This window comes from Eumetopias jubatus, unplaced genomic scaffold (assembly GCF_037043125.1).
Source record: "Eumetopias jubatus isolate StellerSeaLion01/CBP00866 unplaced genomic scaffold, mEumJub1_p1.0 scaffold_1, whole genome shotgun sequence".
Lineage (NCBI taxonomy): Eukaryota > Metazoa > Chordata > Mammalia > Carnivora > Otariidae > Eumetopias > Eumetopias jubatus.
In genome coordinates this window covers 27,792,040-27,805,450 of record NW_028274807.1, presented here as the reverse complement: position 1 = coordinate 27,805,450, position 13,411 = coordinate 27,792,040, and the positions used below count along the sequence as shown (strand labels likewise).

General features: G+C 32.0%; 1 protein-coding gene across 4 annotated transcripts in view; it reads left to right on the top strand.

Annotated features, from left to right (window-relative positions):
- The window catches only part of USP25 (ubiquitin specific peptidase 25), a 126,500-nt gene that overhangs the window by 101,611 nt on the left and 11,478 nt on the right, over positions 1 to 13,411 (top strand). For 3 of the 4 annotated variants that reach the window (XR_015768425.1, XM_028113855.2, XM_088024217.1), the window contains exons 19-21: positions 1,680 to 1,793; positions 3,682 to 3,777; positions 12,639 to 12,817. Coding sequence is in view for 3 of the 4 variants with exons in the window: in XM_028113855.2 (XP_027969656.1) it covers positions 1,680 to 1,793; positions 3,682 to 3,777; positions 12,639 to 12,817 (389 nt within the window). In the remaining variant the exon portion in view is untranslated. The remainder of the gene's footprint in view (positions 1 to 1,679; positions 1,794 to 3,681; positions 3,778 to 12,638; positions 12,818 to 13,411) is intronic. The other variant, XM_028113837.2, reaches the window with a different exon arrangement.

Here is a 13,411-nt window from a genome sequence, read left to right as displayed (position 1 = left end):
GTAAAATGCTGTTGAAACTCTTCTGTGGTAACTGAAAATGTTTATTAACATTATTTTTTCCGACGTGCAACTTTTTTTTTCAAAAGCCATATATTGTTTCATAAGGATCAGTATGCTGATACTGATCAGTTTCCCAGTTGCTACTTAAATTTATATTCTTTCTTCTTAAGATGGTATTGTTTTAGATTGATTTGATTGTGAGAAGTGTCTCACCACAAGGTCTAGACAGATCTCCTAATTTACCTGATCGAATTTCATTATTGTGGATAAAGACCAAACACATTTACTCTTCTTTTATATGCTAGAAGGATTTAAAATACTTAGTTGTCATGGGTTAATAAGCATATCTCTCTAGGTATGTGTGCTAGTAATATTGGGTTATTCTATTCAAATACAAGCACTTTAGCATAATAGTATTGTAATACTGGTAATACTTGTCATTATAGAACAACTAGTATATATGAGATACTGGATTAGCTGAATATTATCTCTCGTGATCACAACAACCTTGGAGGTTGATTATTTCCTCTTGAAAAGTTGAGGACTCAAAATAAGGAAACCTTTTCTAAATATGTTATGTTTAAAAGCAGCATTTCTTTTAAAAGGGACAGTGTCAGTCTTGGCCGTTAGTTTTGTTTTATTGTTTAAACTCTTTTTGCATATGTACTTCTGGAAAGTCATGTTCTCATCTCCAGAATTTACTTATATTTCAAATTGAAATAAAAGCCCTTTAATTGCTTTTATTAAAATTTTATGTCAAAACTAAAATTTATCTTTTGCTTCAGAAAACTAAAGCTACAAATTGAAATTACTTAAGCAAGCTGCTTTCAAGCACCTTAAGTACTTGTGAAATTTGTTTATAGGTAAATAGTGACTATGCTAATTATAAATTTATTCAGTAGTATAAGATCTTTGAAATCTGGACAGAATTTTGGATGAACCATATTAGTATCTTTGAGTGGACTTTCTTGGATTTCACACTGGCTTCTACTCTATTAGTGTGGAGTAGGGAAATTCATAGAATTTGTTATCAAAGAAAAGGATAAAGAGAAAGAATTCTGATTGAATTGTTAAAAAGGGATGTCACTTTACACCATCTTTTTCAGAAGCAAGAATTCATCAGACACATACATAAATACATTGTACAATACATCATATAAGACTCGTAGGCTGTACAGAGTGAGTTAAACACAATAGAGTATGGATATAAATTGGATATACTATTAATTCATTAGAAAGGATAGAAAGGTAAAACCCATAAGAAAGAAAACATACAAACTGTCATGGGTTCAGATGAGGTCATGTGTTATTTTGATGGAGTTATCAAGAAAGGATTTATAGAATTATTAGAATTAAAAAAAATAAAAACCTCAGCTGTAACTTATAGATAGCAGTAGGAAATGCAACTCCAGTGTTTATTATTTTTAAGGATTTGGTGTCCAAGATGCTTAGTGGAAAAAAAAAAACTTAATTTAGTGGTTGAGTTGTAAAAGGAAAGTTATATGTCTTATGTTATTACTTGATTAATGCTTTCACTTCTAATGTTGGTTTTAGGTGGTTTCATTTCATATTAAGCAAGTGCAGATATCTTTTAAAGACTCAGGAATCCCTGCCCTTTATACTTGGTACTTCCATTGTTCTCTTTTCTAATGTTCATACTAATAATTTTTTTCCTGCAGAAACCTGAAAATACCACAAGCCAACCACCTTCTAACCAGCAAGTTGTAGAGGTGGCGATTCCTCATGTAGGGAAATTCATGATTGAGTCAAAGGAGGGGGGTTATGATGACGAGGTACCTTTATTGTAGACCTCTACACTATTCCTACTTATCTTTGGCTATTTAATACACGTACTTCGGGCATGCGTGCACCTTCACATTTATGTGTATTGCTGCATAACATACAGCTTGGCCACCCATGGTCTGAAATTACCTTACCAACTGCTAACAGAACTTTGAATTTCAAATGAAAATTTAAGTAGAAAGCTTTTAGAATTTGTCAAAAGAATAATGTTTCTAGAGCTAATTCTTTTATGTAGATACATGATCAGTTTATTCTCAGGTTGATAGATTACAATAAGGTTTGTTTAATTAAATAGCAAAAAATTTGAACATTTAAAAATAATTTTTTCCTGTTTTACTTGAATTATGTATTATAATACTTTGCCTACTGTTTCCTGCCAAAAAAATCCTACAGCCTGATTGCAAATAGATGTTGGATATTTTTGCTTCTGCAACCTCCATGTGAGTGTGAATTGGGCGATTCATCATTATTGAATGCCTTCCAGTGCTTTATGCACGGTTCTTGAGAATCCAGATAAAAATGTGCTTTTGTCTTTTTGCACTTTTTTCTTAAGACTCTTACATTGGATCTTTCTTATATTTGAGAGAGGGCCAGTAAAGCTGTTTCTGAATAGTAATCCCTAGAAGACCTTGAATTCTGTCATTGGTTAGTTTTTACTGGCGTGGATGAGAATTTAATATATATTAGTTTTTTCCAAGTAACTTTTTTTCAGACTTACTTCAGAATTACAATTAAGTGGTTATATAAGAGTTAATCACCGAAACCAGAGGTGTTACAACATTAAGATTACTGTGCCAATGTAAGAAAACATGGGCCATAAGGAGAATAAGAAGCTGGTTTATGAGATAGGAACTTGTGGGATGAATTTTCTGAAGCAGATGTTAGGTATATTGTGACTGTCAGTATATAATCAAAATTTGGGTGATAGGTTCAGTGAATCAGAGGTGATGGATGCAATCTCTTGATTGCTCTAATACAGTAACTTCATAGTGCTTTGAGTGGTTTCATTTTGCAATTTACATTTTGTATTTACATTTACATTTTGTATTTTAAAATGTGACAGCTAAGAATGATAAGCTGTTATGAAAACAAAGAATTACTTAAGTATTTAATATTTAATAGTACATTGTTCCAGTTAGCTATTTCATTACCGTGTTGCTGCTTGAAAATTATGGAAACTGGCATGTTTTTAATAAAAATGTTGATTTATTGACCAAGCACCTCAGTGCTTGTTTTAGGGTGAGCCTTCTGGCATTTTAAAAAATTTAGAATTGTGATTAATCACTTAACACTATCTTTTGTGCAAATGCTTATGCTATTGGCAGAGATGCATTTTGTTTTGTTTTTGTAATTGATTGGAGTGACAGTTTAACAGTGCATGTACCTGGGAACCTTAAGTCATATGGATACAGGGCTGCAGCTCATAGATGCTTAGGTTGTACTGTTGTGCAAGGGAGCCCAGCCAGCAGGCCAAAGTGGAGGTGAAATGGAGCTCATGCTGAGCTCCTCAACCTTAAAGAGGCACTTTTTAAAATAAAAAGTGTTGCTTGTTCTAAGTGGTTCTCAGAGAGCAGCACTTTTTGATTTGTTTGTCAAGAGGGAGGTGCCTTTTTAGAATTCTTCAGTTCAGAGAGGATGCCTTTTTGCAATTTGCACAAAGGCACCATCTGGAGCTAGCTGTGGCCCTGTATGGATGATTTTTGAAAGATACTTAAATGCATATTGGATCATATTTGCCATAAAATATACAATAGTTAATTTATAAGTAGTGAAAGACAAGACTTTTAACTTGCATGTCAAGATATTATTTTGGTTTTTGATTTTTTTTGTATGTTAACCATTCATTCAAAAACTCTTACTTTAAATTCCTTGTGGCAGATCATGATGACACCGAACATGCAAGGTATTATCATGGCGATAGGTAAATCCAGGAATGTATATGACAGGTGTGGCCCTGAAGCAGGGTTCTTTAAGGTACAATTAACATTTTCACTTAAGTTTTTAATGTTTTTAAATGAACTTCTTAAAATATTTTGTTTCCTTGAATTAAATTTGGTTTCCTATATAATTTCTCTTTTCCTATCTTAGCCACGGCCACCTGATGTTCTGAGGGTTTCTTTTATGCATATAAGAATGATTTTTTTTTGGTAACCCAGATAATTCAACAAAAAACAAAACATTTTACCAGAGTTACCCTAATAGTGCACCTTTGGGTTGTTAGCAGAAATTTGAATTGTGTTTTTGTTTGAAAGGAATAAAAGGTATTGATGAGTGAAAATAGGGACTGAGTAATTGCTTCTGGTATATTTTATTTTCTTCTCATTGGTAATACTGTTCGCCAATATTACAATATTTTTTAAAGAAATTTCACTATCATTTGATTCTAAACTGCTTTCTTCACTTGGTTGTTTCAAAAATGATTTGTTCATTTATTTTTATGTTTCTTATTCACTTACGTTGTCTCCTGACTTAATTTTTAATATCCTAGTCGTTTCAAGAAATGTGTGAGACCATCAAGCAGTTGCATTATTCCATGACCAAATCTTTTTTTCCCCTCTAATGATGTGAAAATGTTGGGGTTCAGGGGAGCAAACGGTCAGGAAAGAATTCTTGAGATGTCGTCGGTGCAGAAAGATGGTTTTATGAAAGCCCAGGGACAGGACCCGTGGGCAGGAAGAGCTGCACTGGGGTCATGAGGAGTGGTCCATTGTATGCTTTCAGGTTGTGGGGGGCTTAGAGATAGCACAAGTCTCTACGGAATTTAGAAGCCTGGTGTCCAGGACCTTGAGGGGCTAGCTGTTGTTTTGAAAAGGTCATTTATCACCATCTAGTGAAACCTTGGTCATGGGACCCTTCACATGTATATCAGTGGACGATATGCTTGGAGGATGATTGCAAACATATATTTTGGTGGTGGATGGGGGTTAGAGATAAAGGAAGTTTCCAAAGGAATTTTTATATATTAAAGGAGACTTACAGGATCCTGGAGAGCAGGCTAATATGAAGATAAGGTCGCCTGAGCCCTTAGTAACGTATTAACATCGAGGCAGTTGAGTTCCTAGATGGAAGGTCATGCTGCTTGTCTCAAGGGCTTGACAATGAGTGGGCTGTCAGTTGTAAGGAAATTTAATTTTTTTTTCTTTTGCCTTTGTTCTCCACATCATCTAATACCAGATCTTTACAATATTTTAGTTACAGTATTACTGGTTTTACATTTTTGAAAGATGAAAGCATTGTTACGTTTTGTCTTTTTATTTTGATTTACCAAAAACTTCAAGTTGTTTTCACTTAGCGCCCTTTTTAGTGTTTTTTTTTCCCCCTAAAAAAACAAGAAGGCTTTATTGAGGTATAGTTCACTACAATAAGCTGTATGCTCCCATTCTTGACCTTAAAAATCTAAAATTTTCCCTTAATATTCTATATTCTGCCCTCATCCAACTCAGTCTTCAAAAAACTGCTTATTTTCACTATTTCTTTCATTCTGTAGTACAAAAAAAGGCCTTGTGCATAGGAGCCTTATATTAATAAAACACTTTTGAACTTGTTAGAATCAGAGTGACCAGCCATCTTGGTGTGCCCAGGACTGAGGGGTTTTCTGGAATACAGGATTTTAAGTGTTAAATAAACTGGTCCCAGGATGAGTTGATCACCCTAATAAGTTAAGAAAGGTTGAAAAACTGCTGTTATTGAAAAAACAAAAAAACAAAACAACTTTGTTAACCTTATTTCCAGGTGGTCTGCATTTTCTTTTCTTTAAAATACACATGAATGTATGTTTTCTAAAGTTTTTATCTATTTCTCGTGGGAAAATTATCTGTCATTTATAGTGACATTGTCATTTTTTTCAAGTTGGATATCTTTATGTTGAATTGGGAATTTCATGTTTTTTAGATTAATACCTGCATATATTGTAAAGAGCCAGCTAATTATATACACTACAAACAACAGTACACCCAACCCCCACCCCTGCTGTGGTAACAGCTTCCAGTTATTTTATCTAATCCTTTTGGCATGAATTCCTTATCTTTAAGTAAACACAGAATGCTTGAGTTTTTGTGGTTCTTAGTTTACCACATTTCCTGTTGAATTCCTTGCTAGGGGATGTAAACAAGGAGCTCTCCTTCTCCTTTCCCTGCCCCCCCCCCCATAGTTTCTACCCTTCCATCTGTCTGCGCACACACACACACACACACGCACGCACGCACACACAGATGTAAAATTTTGTCATTTGGATTAAATCAGAATTCTCAGTTTGTATTACTATTTCTATGTATGCTACCCAGGATTGAGCTGAGTCATAAACATTACTTTGACATTCTCCCCCCTCCAGGTTGCATTTTTCTTAGAGTTGTTTTACTTTTTAGTTTGCTTAGTTTTCTATATGTATTACTGATGTGCTTCTAAACTCTCTGCAAGTTGTTTAAATCTCATATTCTGTTGTCAGTTTTATCTTCTTGGGGAAATTTCTTCTGGAATAGATTCCTTCTGGAATAGACATCTTCTATAAGTCTATTCCAGAGCTTTGTAACCTGCTTCAGTCTGCATTGATTTTCTTTTACCCCCAGTGTATAATTAATATCTTGGGATCTTTATTCACCATTACCTGGGGATACCCTTTGCATCTTGTCTTTTACGTATTTTCCATATTTCATGTATTTCTCTTTCTCAGTTTACCCTCCGATTTTGAGGCAGCAGCAGATCTCTGAAGTTTATGTCCACGTGTATTTACTTTCACCTATCTGTAATTGAGGGATATATATACACACATACATACATATACACACACACACACCATACACACACATACATATGTTCTTATGTAAATATTATCAATCGTTTATAATTAATGTGTAGTTTTGGTATAGGTAAATGATTTGCATTTGGAAAATTCTAGCTGATAATATATAGTTTTAGAAAATTTGTCATGTAAATAACAAATAATATGTAAACAATGCAATCATTCAGTAATATATAGGTGTCTAAATTAAAACTAATAATGCAGTCTGCCACTGACCTGTGTAACCACTGTGATCACTGTGTAACCTTTCTTATTTTTTCCTTTTGTTTATACAGTCATACAGGGAATTTTTTTTCATTTTTCATTTTACTATTCATATTACTTTGTAACTTATATCACTCAGAAATATATTGTGGGCATTCTCAAAGTGAAGGCATTTAGTATTCATTTATTATGTATTACTCTCTTTATGGATCTATGTCCTGTTTTTTCCCAGTCTGCCATTTCTGTTTGAGTTAGTTTATGATACCTTTTTTTCATAAAGAAGTTTATAAAAACACTGTGCTTTCAAATCTTTCTGCTCCTTTCTGGATTCTGGAGTTTCATTGCTATACAAAAAGTCTTCTTTGACTCAAGGTATTGTAAATTTTCTGCAGTAGTTTCTTAAAGCACTTTTCTTAGTAAATTTTTATTTTTATGAATTCATATGTACACACTACTCAGCATTTTATTTGGGTTTTCTACATTCTCTATTATTAAAAATGTATTTTTCTTTTTTGTGCTATCTTCATCAGGTTTGATTTTATGCTTAGGTTAGCTTTAGTAAGTGAAAGCTTTTCTGTTTTTCTTATACTCTGGTGTAGTTTACATAGGAATTATCTATTCCATAAGAGTAAGTTAGAACTTGTAAAACCATAATGAGCCTAGCCCCTTTTTTGGTTGTAGATTTTTTTGATAATTTTTTTTTTGTTCCTTCTGCAGTGATTGCCCTATTTAAACATGTTCTGTTTTCTTGGCCATTGATTCTAATCATTATCTCAACAGTCAGTATTAATTCACAAAATATATACATAACACAGTAACTAACATATGATAGCTGCTTCTGTCTTACTGTTTGCTTAAATTAGATATAGTATATTAATTTTTATTTTTAATATTTTATTTTATTATACATAATTATATATAATTATAGTATACTATGGTAATGTAGACATATCTATATATCTTCTGTCACATTACCAAAAATGTCTTTATTGGGTTTATTTTATATTAGCTTTTTGGTTATGAGAAGATTTTCAACTCTGCCTGTTTCTAAAAATTGACTTCCATATGTATTATGATTAGATCAGTTTTTAAAATGTTATATGTGTTTGCTACTGGTAAACCATGTGATGAAATGTTGGTTTTTACTGATAAGAAGATAAATTGGAGAATGAAACTTATATCTGAGTAAGTGGACTTGCTAAGGTTTAACCTCTTTTTTAGGAAGAGTCACCAGCTCAATCACAGATACAATAAACGTATAAAATAGATTTGTTTTTATGAATTGAGTCACTTACCCCTGCTTCTTCTACCAGGTTATTGGTAGGGTAGGTAGTGGGACAGCTAATTAATTTTGTTTATATTGTATTCAGTTACCTTATGGGGCTCTTTTGTTTTCTAATAATTTTTTAGTTGATTCTTGTAATTATTTCAGTACATTGGCTCCCAATAATTATCTCATAATTGGGATAATTTCCATTAGACTTTTTATTTCATTTCTGTTTTTATTATGTTAACCAGATTTTTCAGAATATAGTTAAATATGAAAATAATTTTAGTAATAAGCTCCTTTGCTTACTTTCTGATATTAATGGATTTGTCTCTAGTGTTTTATTTTCAAGTATGATGTATAGCATTGTTTTTTTTAAATAGATTTTCCTTTACAAATTTAAAAACACTTTCTCAAATTCATAGTTAAAAGAGTTTCTTCAAAACTGGTGTTGGAATTTAGAAATATTCTTTTTTTTTTTTTAAAGATTTTATTTATTTATTTGAGAGAGAATGAAAGATAGCACGAGAGGGAAGAGGGTCAGAGGGAGAAGCAGACTCCCTGCTGAGCAGGGAGCCCGATGCGGGACTCGATCCCGGGACTCCAGGATCATGACCTGAGCCGAAGGCAGTCGCTTAACCAACTGAGCCACCCAGGTGCCCGGAATTTAGAAATATTCTAATGTATCTGTTTGAGATGTGAACAGATTTCTTTGTAATCCTTAATCCTTAGAATGTAAAGATTTTAACATTGACCCTCCTTTTTTAAACATTGTAAACATTGTCTGTTTTTATATATTCTTTTTGTACACAATATAGTTTATCAAAAATGGATGAAGTTAGCATCTGTGTTCATAGATAAATTGATCTCCAGTTTCCTTTGTTATATTTGTCAATATTTTATATTCAGATTATACTGGCCTTGTGTAATCATTAAGGAGACTTTTCCCTTTTCTCAGGCTTTGGAGTAGTGTAGATAGAGAAATCATTTGATCCTTGAAGATTTGACGTAACAGCACAGTTCTAAAACAATATTGGCCTGATTCCTTTATCGGGTACAGATCTTGGGCAACCTTTTCAGTTCTTCTGTAGCTTTACTGGGTCTCTTCAAGAACTTGGTAGTTTTTCTACCTTTTAAACCAATTCAGGTAATTTATATTCTCCTAGATGATCATCTGTTTAATTAAAAATATGTAGTTTATTGGCATAAGGTTATATGTATTATTTTTTTAAAACAAATTTTAAAGCTTTTTGTTTGTTTGTTTTAGTATTTTCGGTATTGTCACCTTACATGTGGTGGAGAGTGTTTTCCCATACTTTGGTTTTCCATTAGCTTTTTGGAAAGAAAAGCTTTTGACTTTTTTATCTAATTGCCACATTATTTTATTTCTTCTACCTTTAGTTTATTTTCTCTCCTCTCTTCTCCCACCCCACCCCACCCCACCCGACCCCCTCCCCCTCTGCTTCTTGAACTGTACTTTTTCTATACTGGTTAAATTGGAATTTTCCTTTGACTACCAGTCTGGCTGTGTCCTATAGGTTTTGATATCTTGTGATTCCAATATTAATATAATTTTGATTCCTTTGGCCCAAGAATAATTTAAAGACAGTATTATTTTAATTCCTAAGAGCTTAGTTTGGGAGTTGTCTTTATTTTTAATTCCTGTATGTATTGCATTGTGATCAAATCATATAGCCTATATGATTACAATCCTCTGGAATTTGAAGTAGATGTTCTTCCATCTTTTGGTATACTGTCAGTTTTTAAAAAATAGTCTATAAACATTTAATTTATGAGCATACTCACACATAGATACACACTCTCTTTGAAGTCAGCTAACCTTATTTCAGAGATAAGAGCATTAAGACTTGGAGAACTTTGTGCCTTGTTTTATATCACAATTAATAAATGGTATACCTAGCTTTCTGAATCTTGGTCTGATTTTCCCTTAGATTTTTCTGCCTTCAGAATATATGGTATGTTTATATATTTGGTATCTTCTGATGTATGTATACAGTTATAGCAGAATAAAGTGTAAAAATTATACATTTAGAGTATGATTTTATAATATGATTTAGAAAGGTAAAGTCTAGGTGTAGTAGTCATTTGGATCTTTGCAACTGAAGATTTCAAAAGAGAAAGAAAACTAGACTTATTGAATGGGTCATCTATAGATAGATGAGGAACAAACAAGAAAGGACAGCATGCGTTTAGAGAAGAAGAAGAAGAAGAAACAAGGGCTCATGTGCATCTGTGGGAAGACAAGCCTGACCTAAGTGGAAGGAAGTCTTTGTTGAAGAGTCATAGGAAATAAGACTGAATAGATAACTTTGGGCCTGATTACCGGGACCATGTTAAAGGTCTGGTGAAAGAGACTTTTTAAAAATTAATTGCAAAGCAATTCTGTCACCTAATGACAGTATTCCATTTCATCTTGTAAATGTTTGATGGTTTCATTGCAGTATCTGTGGTAGTTAACTTAAATAATTACATTCATAGGCAGCCAAAGTATGGAAAGGACAAGAATAATTCTAGGGCAGGATTCTGAGGAAGTAGTCTGAATCAAATTTGACAACTCAGCAGTGTTAACTTTACTCATAATGATAAATAGTGAAGAACTCTGCTAAATATACTGGCATGGAACATCTGTTGAAATTTTTGAAGGAATAGATATGATTGCAGTATATTTAAACATCAGAAAACTTTTTTAGAAATAAGTTCATAAATAAAAATAATTGATAATTATAAAAAATAATTTGTGCTGGTAAAATGGTTTTTTTTGTGTTTGAAAAATTACTTGTAGAAATTTAAAATGTATGTGCCTTTTTACCTTTACTGGTTTAAATATCTATAGATTTTAACTTTGGCATTTACTTGTGTAAATTGGGAGAAGCTTAAATAGAACAAAATTAAGAGATAAACATAATTTTAGAATAAAAGATATGTATTCTAGCTTGCTAATAGAAATCTATTTGCTCTTTACGAAAAATATAGTGTCTCTATTTTGAACGTAGGTAAAATATATGTAACCATTTTAGTGTTGTAATTCCTTATCTCTAAACCTATAATACTATTTTAAGAGACTCAATACGAATTTATTTTATTTTGGCCATACTAATTTTGGCCAAAAGCATGATATCTGAAATACTTAAATATTCAAAAGAACTTGGAATAGTTTGACAGTCATTGTCTGAAGACTATAATAAGGAAGAACTGTTACTGTTTTTGTTTTATATTTATTCTCAAATTCAGTATAGTTTCGTTATTAAATGAATATGTACCCCCTTTTTTTTCAAATTGGGAAAATGAGAAGATTTTATTGTTCTAATCTAAGCCTATGTGTGCTAGTTAGGTTTGCATTGAAGTGAGCCTTAATAATCCTACATGTCAAAATATAGTTTTCCTGGCTATTTTTAACCACAGCATGTATAACAAAAAAAAAATTATTTTAGCTATAAAGTAATAATTCCGTTTATAATGCTAAGTTATATAGAAAGGACTTATTAGCCTTCCCTTTAATCATATATAAGAATGTATAACTAGAATGTTTCACTTAATGTTTGTCAGTTACATTTTCTCCCTTCTATAAAATATAGCATAGTATCTGGATGGTCAAGAATTGCTTAAGAAAGGCATACTTAAAAAAAACAAACAAAAACAACTAGAAAATTGATTTTTTTTGTAACTTATTTTGCATGTGGCCCCATAATGTTTTACAGTTAATAAAGCTAGGATTTAGATATAAGTCCAATATAAATGAATATTGTAAAAAGTATTATTATTAATTATACAGGTTTCTTGTATACAGCAGTATTTGATATATAACCCTACATTTATTTCTGTATTCGCCAGTATCTTCCAAATGGTTTGCTCATGTGTAGAAACATGTCAGTATTATTTCCTGTTATAAATTCTGAGTTCTGTTTATAAAAAAAAGGAATTTCAAGCATAAGGTGATAATAGTGATAATATTCATTAATTATTACACAAATAAATTTCAAATATTTTTGAAGCAACAAGGAATTCAGTCTGCAGTAACTAGAGTCTCAGGGCTTACTTTTTCATTCTTTATTTTTAGACTCTTCAGCTAAAAGGTAATTATAGTGGTATTATTATACATATAAGAACCAGCCATTTTCTTTCAGATATGGGCATTCCAGGAAGCTGTATTTCAACCCTAAAATTTGGGGATATTCAAGATATACATGAAACTGATTCTGGAAAGCATAGGAGAAGGGATATTGAGTATCACAGTCGTAGGACGCTTCTGAGTAGACTGACCAGACTCTGATAGTGCACTTAGGTGTATTGTTTAGTTTAATACTTCTCTATATGAAAACAAAAAAACATTATTACAGTGAAGGGATAAGGAAGTACACATATGGTCAGTGTTAGAAAGTTCTTTTTAAACTGTAGAACATGGGACAGTATTTTTAGATGTACTACCTTCTTTGTAATACTTTAAAAGAAAAAAGCATTTTTGAACACAAGAATAATTAAAGCTGTAATATTGAAGGATTTTAATTATTACAATTAACCAAAATTGGCATTTGTTACATTTTCTAGGCAATTAAGTTGGAGTATTCAAGATTGGTTAAATTGGCCCAAGAAGATACCCCACCAGAAACAGATTATCGTTTACATCATGTAGTGGTCTATTTTATCCAGAACCAAGCACCAAAGAAAATCATTGAGAAAACATTGCTAGAACAATTTGGAGATAGAAACTTGAGTTTTGATGAAAGGTAATTTAAAATGTGAAATATTGAACTCATATGCTCAAATTATCTTTTTTTAAAAATAGCTTTCTATGCAGTTTTTTAATACTTATTTTATACCTACACAAAGACCTGTTTCAGTAAATACAGCACAAAACTTGACTTCACTTAATTTGAACAGTTGCTTTGTACTTTCTTTGGAGTTTATGGTCATGACCTTTAAAAGTTTGAGTTGAAAATAATTTAGTTTGTTTTAGTATATTTTAATTATTGACTAAGGTACTGAGCTAAGCAACAAAGATTTACGGAAGAATATAATCATTGCCCTTTGGGGACTCAATATTTTAGAGAAATAAAGAATTTCTCAATCTCTGCAGTATGTATATTTGAGTCAGATTGTTCTTTATTGTGGGGGGGGCTGTCCTATAACTTGTAGGATATTTAGCAGTGTTCCTGACCTCTACCTGCTAAATGATGGTAGCACCTCCCACAAGTGATGACATACAAAATATGTGTTTGAGAATCACTAAAGAAAAGTATTTAAATGTATACACAAATAAAATAATGCCCTCTGATATCAAGAGAAGCCTTAAAATGGTTAAATTACAGTTCACCTTTGAA